The sequence below is a fragment of the Stegostoma tigrinum genome, chromosome 6 (assembly GCF_030684315.1).
Source record: "Stegostoma tigrinum isolate sSteTig4 chromosome 6, sSteTig4.hap1, whole genome shotgun sequence".
NCBI lineage: Eukaryota > Metazoa > Chordata > Chondrichthyes > Orectolobiformes > Stegostomatidae > Stegostoma > Stegostoma tigrinum.
In genome coordinates, this window is record NC_081359.1 from 87,378,206 (window position 1) to 87,396,560 (window position 18,355).

The 18,355-nt window shown below is 41.9% G+C and overlaps 1 protein-coding gene across 2 annotated transcripts in view; it reads right to left on the reverse strand.

Moving 5' to 3' along the window:
- Window positions 1-12,909: 12,909 nt before the first annotated feature.
- LOC125453400 (LHFPL tetraspan subfamily member 6 protein-like) overlaps window positions 12,910-18,355 on the reverse strand; it is a 164,984-nt gene continuing 159,538 nt past the window's right edge. For both annotated transcript variants that reach the window (XM_048532923.1, XM_048532922.1), the window contains exon 4: window positions 12,910-17,520. In XM_048532923.1, the coding sequence (XP_048388880.1) occupies window positions 17,402-17,520 (119 nt within the window). In that variant the 3' untranslated portion in view covers window positions 12,910-17,401. The remainder of the gene's footprint in view (window positions 17,521-18,355) is intronic.

The following is an 18,355-nucleotide window of genomic DNA, read 5'->3' on the forward strand; positions in this document are numbered from 1 at the left end:
ATAAAGGAACCTTGGATGACGAGAATGGTGGAGCTTCTCGTCAAAAGGAAGAAGGTAGCTTACATAAGGTAGAGGAAGCTAGGGTCAAGCTCAGCTCTAGAGGATTACAGGCAGGCAAGGAAGGAGCTCAAAAATGGTCTGAGGAGAGCCAGGAGGGGGCACGAGAAAGGCTTGGCAGAACGGATTAGGGAGAACACAAAGGCATTCTACACTTATGTGAGGAATAAGAGAATGGTCAAAGAAGGAGTAGGGCCGATCAGGGATAGCATAGGGAACTTGTGTGTGGAGTCTGAGGAGGTAGGGGAAGCCCTAAATGAGTTTTTTGCTTCTGTCTTTACAAAAGAAACGAACTTTGTAGTCAATGAAACCTTTGAAGAGCAGGTGTGCATGCTGGAATGGATAGAGATAGAGGAAGCTGATGTGCTGAAAATTTTGTCAAACATTAAGATTGACAAGTCGCCAGGCCTGGACTAGATTTTTCCTCGGCTGCTTTGGGAAATGAGAAATGCAATTGCTTCGCCACTTGCGAAGATCTTTGCATCCTCGCTCTCCACTGGAGTCGTACCTGAGGACTGGAGAGAGGCAAATGTAATTCCTTTCTTCAAGAAAGAAAATAGGGAAATTCCCGGCAATTACAGACCAGTAAGTCTCACGTCTGTCATCTGCAAGGTGTTAGAAAGGATTCTGAGGGATAGGATTTATGACCATCTGGAAGAGCATGGCTTGATTAAATGCAGTCAACACGGCTTTGAGAGGGGCAGGTCATGCCTCACAAACCTTATCGAGTTCTTTGAGGATGTGACTAGAAAATTTGACGAGGGTCGAGCTGTGGATGTGGTGTATATGGACTTCAGCAAGGCATTTGATAAGGTTCCCCATGGTAGGCTCAATCAGAAGGTCAGGAAGAATGGGATACAGGGGAACTTAGCTGTCTGGATACAGAATTGGCTGGCCAACAGAAGACAGCGAGTGGTAGTAGAAGGAAAATATTCTGCTTGGAAGTCAGTGGTGAGTGGGGTTCCACAGGGCTCTGTCCTTGGGCCTCTACTGTTTGTAATTTTTATTAATGACTTGGATGAGGGGATTGAAGGATGGGTCAGCAAGTTTGCAGACGACACGAAGGTTGGAGGTGTCGTTGACAGTATAGAGGGCTGTTGTAGGCTGCAGCGGGACATTGACAGGATGCAGAGATGGGCTGAGAGGTGGCAGATGGAGTTCAACCTGGATAAATGCGAGGTGATGCATTTTGGAAGGTCGAATTTGAAAGCTGAGTACAGGATTAAGGATAGGATTCTTGGCAGTGTGGAGGAACAGAGGGATCTTGGTGTGCAGATACATAGATCCCTTAAAATGGCCACCCAAGTGGACAGGGTTGTTAAGAAAGCATATGGTGTTTTGGCTTTCATTAGCAGGGGATTGAGTTTAAGAGTCGTGAGATCTTGTTGCAGCTCTATAAAACTTTGGTTAGACCGCACTTGGAATACTGCGTCCAGTTCTAGTCGCCCTATTATAGGAAAGATGTGGATGCTTTGGAGAGGGTTCAGTGGAGGTTTACCAGGATGCTGCCTGGACTGGAGGACTTATCTTATGAAGAGAGGTTGACTGAGCTTGGACTTTTTTCATTGGAGAAAAGGAGGAGGAGAGGGGACCTAATTGAGGTATACAAGATAATGAGTGGCATAGATAGAGTTGATAGCCAGAGACTATTTCCCAGGGCAGAAATGGCTAACACGAGGGGTCATAGTTTTAAGCTGGTTGGAGGAAAGTATAGAGGGGATGTCAGAGGCGGGTTCTTTACACAGAGAGTTGTGAGAGCATGGAATGCGTTGCCAGCAGCAGTTGTGGAAGCAAGACCATCGGGGACATTTAAGAGACTGCTGGACATGCATATGGTCACAGAAATTTGAGGGTGCGTACATGAGGATCAATGGTCGGCACAACATCGTGGGTTGAAGGGCCTGTTCTGTGCTGTACTGTTCTATGTTCTATGTTCTATGTTTTTAACTCTCAGATCCACACCTGCCTGAGTGTGACCTTATATTGTACGCTTTCATTCTGATAACTCATTGTGAATCAGCATCTTACCATCTAACATGTTAAGACACCTTGTGCATTCATGGTACATAATGTAACAATGAGATTTGCAGTGCAGTCAGAGAGGTTTCCATCACTCAAGCACACAGCATGTCATTTCAGGAAACACTGGTGGTTCAAAATGAAATGAAAAGTTATGCGAATTTATAAGAGCTTTCAATTTAGTATGAATTTAAATAACAGTGTCTATCACACTTTGGCAGTCAGTATATTGACTCCTTTTATCAGATGGATCTTTTTAATTTTTTTTCTCAGTTGTTTAATCCTTGCTTTAGTCATACAGGGGATTCAATCTTAGTGTCTTAATTTACAAACTAAGCAAGTTCAAGTATCATTAACTGTTGGTGCTGGCCACAAATCCAAGACTTTTTATTCAGCTCTGTCCAAAATGTTCAACAACTTAAGCTCATCCCAAACTAATGTCAGCTATGCAGCCAGAAATTTAAACACAGGCATCAGTGCATAGGCAGGTTGCACCTTCTCAATAGCTCCCTATAACTTTAAATGTGGATTATCATTATGAATTTATCCAGCTTTACTTTGGCTTTGGTTCAATGTTTACTAATGTATCACAAATCATTCCAAACCATGTGAGAAGCACTTCCATAATGCTTTCTTTGTAATAGCTACGCAGAATCCTTTGAGTAAACTACTGAAGGCTTGCTAATGTCTTGGAAAAGTATCATGTTCAGCAACAACATGGCTTGGTACGATGCCATATGTTAGTGCATATGAGAGTGCCAATTAACAGTTTAATTTCTCGTGACAGGTGTCAGAACAGCAGACGCTACACCAACAAAACTGGATATAGAGACAGATGTAGTTACACTTGTAACTTATGTACTGATTGTTTCCCTTAAAACTTGTTCAAGGGTACCAGAACATCGCGCAATTTACACTTATACTTTACTGATTTCACGTTTATGCTCCGTCCTTCCCCGAAAGTAACCCTCAGGCCGTGGTTTAGTTTCAGCCACCTTCTAACAGCATTACCACACAGTCAGTGTTTGAAAAGCCGAGCATACAGCACACACTGATATGACACAGGCCTTTAGAAATCGGCGGGCACCACAGGGGCTGGGATGCATCATCACTCGGGACAATGTATTTTTGATTTGATAAGTTTCCATACACTGTTTTGGAGCCATAGTGTCAGGCAGCATGGAAACAGACCCTTTGGTCCAACTTGTCCATACTAACCAAGTATCCTAAACTGAACCAGGCCTGTTTGCCTACATTTGGCCGATATTTGTCTATACCTTTCCTATTCATATACCTGTCCAAATATAGTTGTATTTTTGTTACAGTGACCCATCAGTGTCTGTTTAACCCAATTTAAGGTTTAAAAAAGTAGACAGTGCACAGTAGTAATGGTAATGATGTCAGCCAGGTCGACATCATAACACCCTGCAGCCCAATGGTATCAATGTGGACTTCACAAGCTTCAAAATCTCCCCTTCCCCCACCGCATCCCAAAACCAGCCCAGCTTGTTGCAGCATGCTAACGTCAGAGAAGTTATTAAAGTGACTGGCTATGGGATGGTCAGGGTCATACATGCACACAGACTGGAGGTGCTCTGGAAAGCTGTTACCCAGTCTGCATTTAGTTTCTCCAATGTAAAGTAGGCTGCATTAGGTGCAACAAATACAGTACACAAGATTGGAGGACATATAGGTGAAATGCCGCTTCACCTGGAAGTCTGAGTCATTGGTAGCCACTGAGAAAGGAAACATGGCTGTGAAAGCAACTTTTGGAAAACACCTTGTTGAATGCCAGCAGCGAAAATGGAAAGCAACAAAGATGAGCATCGTGAAAAGGACAACCGAAACTCCTGTTGGAGGGAAGAGCAAAGCATCTTCAGCAGTTTACAGCCTTCTGGGCTCAATATTGAGTTCAATACCTTCAAAATGTGAACTAATTCCTTCCCTTTCTTTTAGCTTTGCTTGTTACACTCTCTGTCACTCTCTCTGCTCTCCCTTCACCCTAGTGGGACTGTCTGTCCTTTCCAGTCTGGCAGTTAGACACACAATTGTTCTACCATTCTCACATTCCTTAATCAACATCTCTTAATCAAATATCAACATCCTTTCTCCCCTAGCACTCTAACCTGACACCCCACTATAGCATAAATGCTGCCCTCTCCACTCTTCATTTCAGCTCTGATGAAGACTCACCTTTTCAAACATTAGCTTACTTTCTCTCCGTGGATGCTTCCTGACCCACTGTGATCCCCAGCACTTTTTGTTTTCAACTCATGTTCTATGATGTCGAGCTAACAAGGTGTAGAGTTGGTGAACACAGCAGGCCAAGCAGCATCAGAGGAGCAGGAAGGCTGACGTTTCAGGCCTAGACTCTGCTTCAGAAATGGGGGGAGGGGAAGGGGGCTCTGAAATAAAAAGGGAAAGAGGGAGAGGCGAATAGAAGATGGATAGAGGAGAAGATAGGTGGAGAGGAGACAGACAGGTCAAAGAGGTGGGCATGGAGTCAGTAAAGGTGATTGTAGGTGGGGAGTTCGGGAGGAGATAGGTCAGCCCGGGGAGGACGGACAGGTCAAGGGGGCAGAATAAAGTTAGTAGGGGTTAGATGGGGGTGGGACTTGAGGTGGGAGGAGCGGTTAGGTGGGAGGAAGAACAGGTTAGGGAGGCGGGGACGAGCTGGGCTGGTTTTGGGATGCAGTAGGGGGAGGGGAGATTTTGAAGCTTGTGAAGTCACAGCAATAGGGTGTTTGGTTCATAAATATATCTAATCTCCTAAGGGAAATGAGGAACTAGAGGTTGTTTCCATTTCAGAAGATGTGTGAAAGCCTTTTTAATGGCCCGCATATTAGTTTAAATTTAAGTTAACAGTGACAATATGTACCAAACAAAATGATACTAAATTTGTAAGGGTGTGTCCACCTCATAATTAAGCCAAGAAAATGAGTGACAAATAATGATTCCAGCATACAATTTGGCACTAATACCTTGGCATAGCTCCAAATGTTCAGATTAGGCAGTAAGTCAATGTGTCATCAGGCAATTTGTAGAAATGGTAGAATCAGAGTGGTTGCATAGGAAGGTTTCACTTCTATTACCATTTACATTATTATTTATTTTATTTTAGTTTGCTTTATCACTGGACACCAGAATCTCATGATTCCAACTCCAACTCTGCTCATTGCTGTCATTTTCAATAAGAGAGTCCAAAACAGGTTCAAGGCTGCAATAGTCTATTCAGTCACTGGAAGCAGTTTCACCATTCCATTAGATGCAAGACAATGTGTGCCATGTTCATTAGCCCACCTTTGCTCCATTTCTCTTTTATAGCTTTTTAACAAAAACTTATTGATTACAACCTTGAAAGTTTTAATTCTTCCAGTTTCAACACCCTTTTTGGGGAACAACATTCCAAGTCTTCTCTGCTGTTTGTGTGAAAGATGCTTCCTGACTTTGCTCCTAAATGGATTATCTCCAATTTTACTTTTATCCCATCAGTAGGAATAGTTTGCTTGGGGACCGCTTTGCAGAACACCTCCGCTCGGTTCGCAATAAACAACTGCACCTCCCAGTCGCAAACCATTTCCACTCCCCCTCCCATTCTTTAGATGACATGTCCATCATGGGCCTCCTGCAGTGCCACAATGATGCCACCCGAAGGTTGCAGGAACAGCAACTTATATTCTACTTGGGAACCCTGCAGCCCAATGGTATCAATGTGGACTTCACGAGCTTCAAAATCTCCCCTTCCCCCACTGCATCCCAAAAACAGCCCAGTTCGTCCCCTCCCCACACTGCACCACACAACCAGCCCAGCTCTTCCCCTCCACCCACTGCATCCCAAAACCAGCCCAGCCTGTCTCTGCCTCCCTAACCTGTTCTTCCTCTCACCCATCCCTTCCTCCCACCCCAAGCCGCACCTCCATCTCCTACCTACTAACCTCATCCCACCTCCTTGACCTGTCCATCTTCCTTGGACTGACCTATCCCCTCCCTACCTCCCCACCTACACTCTCTCCACCTATCTTCTTTTCTCTCCATCTTCGGTCCGCCTCCCCCTCTCTCCCTATTTATTCCAGAACCCTCACCCCATCCCCCTCTCTGATGAAGGGTCTAGGCCCGAAACGTCAGCTTTTGTGCTCCTGAGATGCTGCTGGGTCTGCTGTGTTCATCCAGCCTCACATTTTATTATCTTAGTAGGAATAGTTTATCTCTTTCTGTACCTTGTGTGCCCCTTAATATATATTTGGTGTTCCGTTTAGGTTACCCCTCCGACATGTATGGTTTCAGCATGTCACCTGTCTAATTTTGTGCACTGGAATCAGCTCCCTGTCTCCAGTGGGGAAAAACAGAGCACTCCAGACAGATGTAAGTTAATGTCTTTCCTGAACCCAATTGAATAGGTATTATCAGATTCAAGTAGGTCATTGTAGAACAAAGGCTCTGAGTCACAAATTCTCAGACATATTAGTTCTAACGAAGGATGTGTAATCAACATGAGGACCCTACCTTATTTGGAAGAATAATTTGAATTTAGGAAGGGTCATGTGGAGGCAGACATGTTGTCTTTGTCTGTTCAAGAGAACTATTTGCATACAGTTTCACCTAAGCCTTTGGAAGCACACTTCAGTCCGTCTATGAATCAGACTTGGAAACAAGCTGTGGGACATTCAGTTGCAAACATTCATAACCTATTCCAGTTAACTTTCACCTGGGACCCAACTTTCTAGAAATTTTATAACCTGCTGAGAACTATTTGCTTTACAAAACCAAGACTTCAACTTTAAAGCTTTGAAACCATCGAAAAAAACTATAGACAACTGTAGGTGATAAATTACAAGCTTGAATCATTATAACCTGTAAAAGCACATTATCTTCTTGTTAATTTAATCATTAGTGTATGCAAAAATTGGTCTAAGTGTGTGAGAATAAATACCCTTCTTTGAACTAACGAAAGCTTGCCGCTGCTGAGTTTAATTATAATGTATAATCAAACCATACCACTTCCCATACAAAATATACAAAGCATAGGAAGTAAGAAAATACATAAATTCTATCAGTGACTTCTTAAACTTCAAAACTGCTAGCAGTTAAAGCCAATGATGACATCCATTTTCATAACTGAACTATTTGATTCTTGGTTCTATCCATGGCTTTCCTTCTGCCCTTACTGATTATTTTTCTGTCTATTGCTGTAGCCACATCTTTCTGCTTGCGTTTTTTAAAGATTAGATTCCCTACAGTGTGGAAACAGGCCCTTTGGCCCAACAAATCCACACTGCCCCTTGGGCCATCCCACCCAGACCCATCCCCCACAACCTGAACACTATGGGCAATTTAGCATGGCTGTTCCACCTAGCCTGCACGTCTTTGGACTGGGGGACAAAACCGGAGCACCCGGAGGAAACCCACGCAGACACGGGCAGAATGTGCAAACTCTGCACAGACAGTTACCTGAGGCTGGAATGGAACCCGGGTCCCTGGTGCTGTGAGGCTGCAGTGCTAACCACTGAGCCACCGTGCTCTCCCACATGTCCCTGATCCTTACTGATGCTAAATATTAACCAAGTATTTCATTAATGATCATTTCCAGCTTATGACGAGGTTTCTTTAACTAAATCATGGCTGATGCATTGTTCTTTAAAAATAGTCCACTTTGTTTTTGCATGTGGCACACATTGATGTATTGAATTCTCATTTGGACAACTGCTCTCAAATTAGTCAGCAACGCTCATATCTCATGAATGAATACTTTAATTTTTTAATTTTGGGTGGTATGGTGGCTCAGTATGGTAGCACTGCTACCTCACAGCATCAGGGACTCGGGTTCAATTCCGCCCTTGGACAACCGTCTGTGTGGAGTTGTACATTCTCCTCATGTCTGCATGGGTTTCCTCTGGGTGCTCCAGTTTCCCTCCCACAGCCCAAAGATGTGCAGGTTAGGTGGGTTGGCCATGCTATATTGCCTGTAGTGTTCAGGGATATGTAGCTTAGGTGGGTTATAGGGGGATGGGTCTGGGTGGGATGCTGCAAGGGTCAATGTGAACTTGTTGGGCCAAAGAGCCTGTTTCCACTCAATGATCGATAAACTGTTGGGATCTTCAGAGTTGTCAGTAATTTAAAAATATATATTCTGGAAAGATTTGCAAATCTTTCTTTCATAGTTACTTATGAGATTTTAAAGGCTGTGATTCATTGAGCACATTGAAATATTGGCAGAAAAGTTAAACAAATAAAGCAAATACTTTTAATTATAAACACTTTATCAGATTGAAATATGACAAAGTGCTCGGTACAGTGAATTATTTTCTGAAATCTGATATTTATTATGCAGGCAACATTACATATATTTTGCTTCAGTGGGCTTTGAAGATATGGGCATGAATTTAACTTCTGTTCCTATTATCTTAAAATGGTTATTGAATCAACCCAACTAAAATCCGTGGTTGATCGGACCACACACACACACACACACACACACACACACACACACACACACAACTTAAAACGGGTTCTGCTCTCAACCATGGTTAACTCTTAGTTATTTATTGTTGATTATTAAGATTTGACCTGAAAATCTGAGGTCAGGTCCTATTGTACTAGCACTTTAAGTACATTCTCTGGCATATTCCATACTTGTAATTTTACAAAGGGGAAAGAGAGCTGATTAACTCTTCTGCATCCATAATTGTAAAAGAAACTGGGTTTGGGTTGTTTCTTGAATCCTACTTTCCTGCATTATCACCGTGTTGAAATCAGAATTTGTCACAATCATCTCCACTAAAGCATAAGCTTCAAACTGCTAAAATTCTTCTTTCACTCTCTCTTACAATCTGCAAAGTTTTAAAACTCAAAATTAGCATTACCTATGATTTAAATTGCTGCCAAACAACTGAAAACTTAAGCATTGATGGAAGAAGATACATTTTATCATGCTGAACTTTTTCAGCACTTTGTTTTTGTTCCTGATTTACAGCATCTGTAGTTCTTCCAGTTTTCACATTTTATCAAAACCTTTTGTCTTGCACTCATCAGGGCAATTCACATCAACTATCACAAAAACAACATTTAAGCTGAATGACAGTAGAGTGCTGTTGGAAGGCTAGTGGATTCTGATTACCTCATTGCCATGAATGAAGCACAAGTTAATAATGATTGACAGTTAACTGGCAAACCTTTTTAAAAATGTAGGCAGGTTGACTGTGATTGTTCCAGTCATTGTCCTGTGAAATGTATAGAGAATAGCTGCACCCTACTGTGCTAAATTTAACTGGATGCATAGTGTAGATCTATTTTGTCTATAAATTATACTATCCAATGTACTTTGTCTAAGATAGTTGGCTTATAGCATGTTCAAGTCTTTTAGCAGTCAAAAAGGCTCCTTAGACAACGCCTCCCAAACACATAACTATTACCGCATCGTTTTTGACAAGGACAAAAGATTCATGAGGACACCCCTACCTACACGTTTCCTCCAACCACTTACCATCCTGATACAGAAATGTTTCACTGTCACTTCAGGGTTGCTGGGTCCCTAATGGTATTGTGCGTCTGTCCACATCAAATGGACTGCAGCAATACCAAAAGACAGCTGACCACTGACTTCTCAAGGGTAGCTCAGAATGGGCAATAAACGCTGGCTCAGCCAGCAATGTCCACATCCCATAAATAAATAAAAGAAAACCTGTCACACCATAATCCCTGGCAATCTTAAAATGGTTGTCAGCATAATTCTTCAGACATTCAGGATTATTTATCAAATGTTGCCTAATCACAGAATCAATCCTTATGTTGGACACTGTTTTGTGTTTTGCACACACGGGCTAGTTGGATACAGTCATTACCTTGCTGAATGCAAAATGCTGAAGGGATAGGATTTTTGGTACAATCTATCAGTCTGTGGGATGCATGGTCTACATATCTAGCATCACACCGGTACTGAAATTCATAAAGCATGTGACTCATTTGTTGGCAAATGATTGACAGAAAATCATTTTCGTCTGATGCAGCATTCCATTAGCAGTAAACACAAGCATGTTGCTAGAGTATTATAGCAGTGTGAAACAGCTGGCTTCAACTGCTGTCCAAACATCTCAGATACCTTCCCTTTTCAGGGTAATCTGAGGTAGATTGGGCACTTTTCAGCACCAAGCATGACAGCCTTAGAACTCTTTGTGAGTTTGCATGATATCAGAAACAATTTGATCTGCATATTCATTACCCAACAGGCTTGCATTTGAAAAACTTAGCATTGGATGTGATTTTGTGATTGGAAAGTATTCACTAAATAATCCTGTGTGTGCAATGATTTATGCTGCCAAGTAATTTAAGACTGCAGGTAGGATCTCTTGCACTTACATTAATTCACTTACGATGTTCTTTGCAGACAAGAAGCATACTAAACTAGTTAGAACTGAACAAAATAAGTGACAGCCAATCTCTGGTTCATTTTCCAGGCAATGCCTTGATCAATCAGAAACAACCAGCCTGCATTTAAAATTTAAACAAAGCTAGCTTAGTTAACTATCAATCATCATTAACTGTTGCATTCCCATGACAATGGATATGCCCATCAGAATTGACTTGGCAAAAAAAAATCACTATTCTCTCACACAATAAAATTGTTGATTTCCCATTACTTTGGTCTTTTTTGCACATTGTCCTGATGAGTGCGAGAAATGCTTTGACAAAATGTGTCTTTTTTCAGCAATACTGAACACTTTGTAGTTGATTTTCCTTAGACTGACACATACTGTTCCCTCATCCGCCTGGCCGAACTCGTTCTCACCCTCAACAACTTCTCTTTCGATTCCTCCAACTTCCTACAGACTAAGGGGGTGGCCATGGGTACCCACACGGGCCCAAGCTATGCCTGCCTCTTTGTAGGTTACGTGGAACAGTCCCTCTTTCGCACCTACACAGGCCCCAAACCCCACCTCCTCCTCCGTTACATTGATGACAGTATCAGCGCCACCTCTTGCTCCCAAGAGAAGCTCAAACTGTTCATCCACTTCACCAATACCTTCCACCCCAACCTCAAGTTCACCTGGACCATCTCCAACACATCCCTCACCTTCCTGGGCCTCTGTGTCTCCATCTCAGGCAACCACCTACAAACCGATGTCCATTTCAAGCCCACCGACTCCCACAGCTACCTAGAATACACCTCCTCCCACCCACGTGCCTGCAAAAATTCCATCCCCTGTTCCCAATTCCTTTGCCTCCGCATCATCTGCTCCCAGGATGAGGCATTTCACTCCCGCACACCCCAGATGTCCTCGTTCTTCAAGGGCTGCAACTTTACCCCCACAGTGGTCGAGAATGCCCTCAACCGCGTCTCCCACATTTCCCGCACCTCATCCCGCAAACCCCGCCCTCACAATAACCTCCAAAAGAGAATCCCCCTAGTCCTCACATACCACCCCACCAAGCCCCGGATACAACGCATCATCCTCCGACACTTCCGCCATCTACAATCCGACCCCACCACTAAAGAAATTTTTCCACCCCCACCCTTGTCTGCCTTCCGGAGAGACCACTGTCTCCACGACTCCCTTGTCCGCTCCACACTTCCCTCCAACCCCACCACACCCGGCACTTACCCCTGCAACTGCAGGAAGTGCTACACTTTACCCCACACCTCCTCCCTCATCCCCATCCCAGGCCGAAGATGACTTTCCACATCAAGCAAATGTTCACCTGCACATCTGCCAATGTGGTATACTGCTGTACACAGTGTGGCTTCCTCTACATTGGAGAAACCAAGCAGAGGCTTGGGGACCGCTTTGCAGAACACCCACGCTCGGTTCGCAGTAAAGAACTGCACCTCCCAGTCGCGAACCATTTCAACTCCCCCTCCCATTCCTTAGACGACATGTCCATCCTGGGCCTCCTGCAGTGCCATAATGATGCCACCCGAAGGTTGCAAGAACAACAACGCATATTCTGCTTGGGAACCCTGCAGCCCAATGGTATCAATGTGGATTTCTCCACCTTCAAAATCTCCCCTCCCCACAATGCATCCCAAAACCAGCCCAGCTCATCCTCGCCTGCCTAACCTGTTCTTCCTCTCACCTATCCCCTCCTCGCACCTCAAGCCACACCTCCATTTCCTACCTGCTAACCTCATCCCGTCTCCTTGACCTGTCCGTCCTCCCCGGACTGGCCTATCCCCTCCCTACCTCCCCACCCATACTCTCCTCTCCATCTATTTTCTCCTCTATCTATCTTCAGTCCACCTCCCCCTCTCTCCCTATTTATTTCAGAATCCTCTCCCCATCCCCCTTTTTGGGTCAGAACGTCAGCTTTTGTGCTCCTAAGATGCTGCTTGGCCTGCTGTGTTCATCCAGCCCCACTCTTTGTTATCTTGGATTCTCCAGCATCTGCAATTCCCATTATTTCTGATCACTTCTTTTACACAACACTGAGTGGGGATGAAATCTATTCCCTCTCTAGTTTTGTGGATCATTAAATTACCCAGACAGATATTGATCCAATTATTTTTGAGAGCCAGAGAAAGATTCTTACCTCCAAGAGACCAAATGAATTTCCAATATATAGAAATTCCAACAGCAAAATAGTCCACTTATGCAAAAAAATCGTATATCTTAGGTCCAAATTCAGTATCACCTTTTCTCATACAAATCATGGAGTACATATAGGCTAAATGCTTCAACTAAATTGTTTCAACTAACATAAAATTAAAACCCTTTGATCTGGAGTAAACTAAATGATTAACTAAATGATTATAACACATTAACTTCATTGCACAGAAATGGTAGCTCTGTAATAAATTAAAATTTATACAAATAAGTTAAAGTAATGTACTTTAATGGTCTAAGCAAAAGTACATGGTGTTTTTTGAAAATCAGTTATTTAACAGTTGCACTGATGTGTTGCAAAGTATTAAAAACTGCAAACAATATATTGGAAAGAAATACAGATTTGGATTATAGCATTGATTACAAGTGCAGACAAACATAACATTAAGTTCAGAATTGCTCTCAACTTTAGTGTTTCCCAAATTGGTAGCTCGAAAAGCTTACAAAATATGATGATCTTATGGTAACATATCTGTGGTACTCAGAGGCAGCACCACTTGGCATACATCTTTGTTTCATATGAAGTAGGTTATAGTCTGCATGCCAGTAGCCTTATTGTGGCAATACTTAATAATGTACAAACTTGTACATAATAGAATTATATTTTATATATGCATATAATAGTAGCATGTATATGTAGAGTACAAAAGAACAGCAATTCTTGCTCAGTCAGCAGAAAAAAAAATTATCCTGTGGCAGGTTCTAAATGGACCAATAGAGGACAGTGGAGGGCAAGATCATATTGATCCCTGTTGGTCCTCGATGTGCACACCATCTTGCTGAAGTTACTTTATTCTGCTTCTCAACTTAACACCAAGCTATTCAGTAGGTGTAAGGTAAATGTTAAGTCAGACAGTAGACAGACTGTTCCACATTCTCTGACTACAATGTTCTTGAGGCACCAGGAATCAATCATAAGTGGACCAAGCAAATAATTTTGCTTTCACTCTACTTATGGCATGCCCGAGATTGGCAACGCATGGGAGGGCATGCTTCAGCTAAGAATTCCCATCCCAAAACTTCCTACATTGTTCATCAGTCAGTTCATCAGTGTTTCATCCCAAAGCTTCCTACCATTGTACATCACTTCTTCCTGATAATTTTGCAACCTGCTGCTTTTGTATGCAACAACACGTTGGTGGGATGACAGAAAGCAATGGTGAAGATGTGGGAGGAGTTTGGGAGAAACTAAACTTTTATGGTATTACAAAATACTGTAAACTACCAACTGGAAAATCATAGATTACGTATTGCACTGGCTTTCCTCTGTATTAAGAGAAGTTAAATTTCACCCTCACATAGTTCAACATCCTTATGAGATGGTTCCAATCAATGAAATGCTTGTTGAAGAGAATTTCATTGCAACTAATCCTCCAACTGCTTTAAATAAAATAATCTAGCTGAAATGAACCTCAGTCTCCTGTAAACCCTCAATCTTTCATCTTAAAGCTTCCAGGAATTTTTATTACATGTAAAGCAAATTTCAGATGATGACCTAAATTCTGTCAATTACTGCATTTAGTTCTATTCGATATCTGAAGTGCCTTTAGACTTTTAAAAAAAATTACTCTATAGCTACAGTAAACTAAATGGGACATGGTGACCTCTTGATAATCAATATAACGTTAAAGCTTTCATCTGTATCACAAATTGAGGTATGGGAGATATCTTGAGGATAAAATAACAAACAAATTTAAGCACCTCCACCTAATGATATTAGAATGTTATAAATCATTTATCTATTTTGGACTTTTGGGACCATTTTGAGCACTGACAGATTTAGCATCTATATTAAGTATTACTGTAAATGTTTAATCATTTGGCTCTTATTCCAGACAGTTGCTAGGCGATTGAGAACATACCCAAGATTTCAGAAGACCTCAACAATCACACAAACAATTTCTAGGGAACATATTTTACTATTATTTGATATTGTGATTTGAAGGCATGTTTCTAAACATGATCACAAAACAACTCTTGTGACCACCTTCAGTCACAATACATTTCAAATTCTAACTCTACCAATTTTCCCATCAACTATTTGGAATTTACAAAGCTGTTGGATCATTCAGCTCAATGTAAACTACAACAGCGCTACCTAATTATTTGTGATCTCAGTTCACACTTTGCCTTTTGGTTGGTTTTTTGATTTGGGCTAGGATACTTCAGGTTTTCAGTCACAGGCCCAAATATCTTCAAAGGTGTAAATGTCAAGCAAAAATCTCTCACTTTTGGATCCAAAATTCCGATCTGATGTACGTAAGACGTTTTACTTGACAAGAAGTTCATTTTATATTTTTAGTCTAAACCTGATTTTGAACTGCCTGCGGCAAGATACCTATGAGCCAGATGGTTCCTGGTTAGTAAATTTTTCACTACTGTCAATTAAACTCAGAGCCCGCTTCCATTTAGGCTTTGTTTTATACCATGGGATTGGCCTATTTGGGTTTGACAGATCTAGTGGCCCAGAAAACTGGGTGTATATGTCAGGAGCAAAAACACAAGCTACTGGAAAAGCTCAGCAGGTCTGGCAGCATCTGTGGAGAGAAAAAACAGAGTTAACATTTCTGCTCTGGTGACCCTTCCTCAGAACATCATTTGTATATCAATGTGTTAAGGCCAAACCCTTCAGAAATAATTATTCCACCAAACAGAAACAGATAAACTCAACAGCAAGGAAGAATACCACTTTCTGTCATGTTTTTTCTATCAGTTCCTTTGCAAGTTCAAGGGAGAAACTTTATTTGACAATTCCAACTGCTCTTTATCACAGGATGAGTCTGCAATCCAGCATTGAGGTCAGAAATGAGAAATGAGGCCCCACATGTGAACTGAGATGCTGGCGATCTCAAAGCAGAGTTATAATTACAGAGTAGAGTTTTGTCTTAAGGAATTTATGGTGGATATAATTCCAAGATAAATTCTGCTGTGAAGACATGTATGTTCTATCACATGCCCACATTGGAGTATTGATGCAGTCATGACTTCTGATCAGTGAGGAGTAATGTAATTTTTGGTGTTTGAAATTATAAGGAGACAAAAGGCTTGGATCATCTTGCACCTCAAATCAGGTTGGAAAGTGGTTAGACTGGCGGAAAAAGGAAGCAGTGAAGTCTACTACGGATTGCACCCCCACCTGGATTTTCCCCATGTCCCATCATGATGACTATCCTCGTTTGATAATGATGGGGTGCATGGACCCTGACTTCAGTCCCCTGAAGTACCGTCTATTGAGGGTGGTGGTGATCTCTGGGTCAGCATCTCACTGCCTCCCTACCACTGATCAAGAAAGAGCCCCTCAATGGGTGTTTTTCCCTCCTTGCAATTGTCCTGCATACCCAAAACTTTGTTAGGTTTTGAGCCTGAGTAGTGAAACCTAACTCCGATCTTTGTGACATCCTAAAATTGCCTTCTGTTCTGCTGGTGTAGCAGCAGTGATGTCTTTGCAAAACCAGTTTTTTTCCTTATTTGCACTGGTGGAGTGCAGGGACCTGTTCCCACTTGCTGCCCTACAGGCAACCTTGCAGACATAATGACCCCTAGCCCAGGAGATTGGGCTGGATTTACAACATAATTAGACTATTGTATAGAATTACTGCACTGACCCTTCTCCGGCATGAAGAGGAAAATCCATGCCCAAAACTTCTGTATTTTTGCTGTTTACAGGATTTGTTACACGTCTGCATAGAAAGTGACTGTTACTTGTATACAGTAACAGCAAAACACTGACACAAACTTGAACCATACAAACCTATATACTGAAGAATACACATGTTGAATACAATATACCTTGACATGATATTATGGAACAGAACATAAAATACTGCTATTAAGTACATTTACTAAATTTTAACAATGTCACTAAATTACACAATTCTACCCATTTTTGTGTACATATGGATAGATAATAATATTTATAGTTATGTACATGTGTGTAAAAAAAGGCTTTTGCTAGTAAATTGGTCCATTGAACAGCCTTATATAAAAAGGTGAAAAAGTGTGAAAGGAGTGCCATTCTTTCAAATTTATCTATCACGTACAGAGCAGAACGATAGGCTCACCATAAATCTTTTGTTAGGAAACAAAAAAATGGTGACTATTTCTGCCAACTTGCAGATTGATTCCCCTGAGCAGAGCATGCTCTCTGAAACTTCCAAGCAGCTTGAAAGCGAACAGAAGGCATGACTTCTTTACAAATGAGCTTGAGAGATGCCCCAAAAGTCACTGATCCCAGAAAAAACAACTGACTGGCTGTTTTGTAATCAGTTTGTCTTTCCTATGGAGCCATTCTAGGAAGTTCTCCATTAGTGAAAACACGTCTGTAACCAAACAAACAGAAACATCTTCTTCAAGGGTCTCCATTCGTTCTGAAGCATCATTAACTGTTACAGGGAACATCTGCTTTAACATCAGTGAGTTTCAGTCTGGAAAAAAAACTTGTCCAGCACTATCCTTCCCCATAAATGATTTGGAAGGCCTGACACCATGTATTCTACAAACAAGCACTTAAAAAAGAAAGAAAAAGATTCATAAAACCCAGGCCTTGAGGCTTTTGTTCAGATTGACATTCAGTTTGCAATCTTCTCATTTCCCAGATTTTGAATTTCATTCGGAGCAATCAGCGAAACTGAACAGAAACACTGGACAAGTTTCATAAAGTGTTCTGCCTGCAGTTTTCCTCCTCCACAGCCCTCTTGCTCAGAGCTGTTTCTTTGTCCATATTTGGGGTTTCAGTATGGATACTGTTTCTGTTTCTTGCCAGCAAAGCAAGCCAGCCAAGTGCAGAGAAGCATTGCAGCCGCTGCACCTCCTCCAGTACAGTAATAGGCCCATCCCAGCTGGCAAGTACCTACAAATAAACACAATTGTATTAATTTTGATATTGCCCAATTTAGTTTCACATCCAGCTTTCCAGTCAAAGATGTATGAGCTTTTATAACAGGCTCAGCTGCCACGTCTTCTTGGACAAATTCAAACTTCCAATTCAGACCAAGAAGCTGTATCCACAGAAGGAAGCTTCCCAGAGCTTTGTGGGGTTTGTCAAATGGCAAACTCCCAGTCATGGATAAGGAATTCTGGCTACGCACAGAGTGAGACAAGGCCAAGCACTTACTCACCGAGAGACTTGAGCCTAGAAAATACTGGGCAACGTTTATACATCGTACAAGTGATTAATACACTCATATCGCATTCTTCTCTGTCATTTTAATGGAAGAATTAATCCCTTTAGTTTATATGACTTTTAAGATAGGAGTGCAGAAGCAGGCCATTCAACGAGATGTGGCTGATCTCTTAATCTTCAACTCTGCTTTGCTGTCTTCTCATTATTACCCTTGATTCCCTTACCAAATAAAGTTGTGTCAATCTCCAGTAAAGCCTTGAATTGTTAAAAAAGCAGGTAGAGGAATAACATGATTGTGTTCAGCAATCTCACTTTTGCAAAACCAGCAAAGCCTACAGATGGACAAATCAACCCTTTGGCTGCCCCTGGAAGACAGATAGCAATGAACTCACCCATGAATTATTGGGGGCATTGTTTTCAACTCAATATGACACAAATGCTCCACTTGTCTCAGAGATAATGGGAACTGCAGATGCTGGAGAATCCAAGGTAATAAAGTGTGGACCTGGATGAACACAGCAGGCCAAGCAGCATCTCAGGAGCACAAAAGCTGACATTTCGG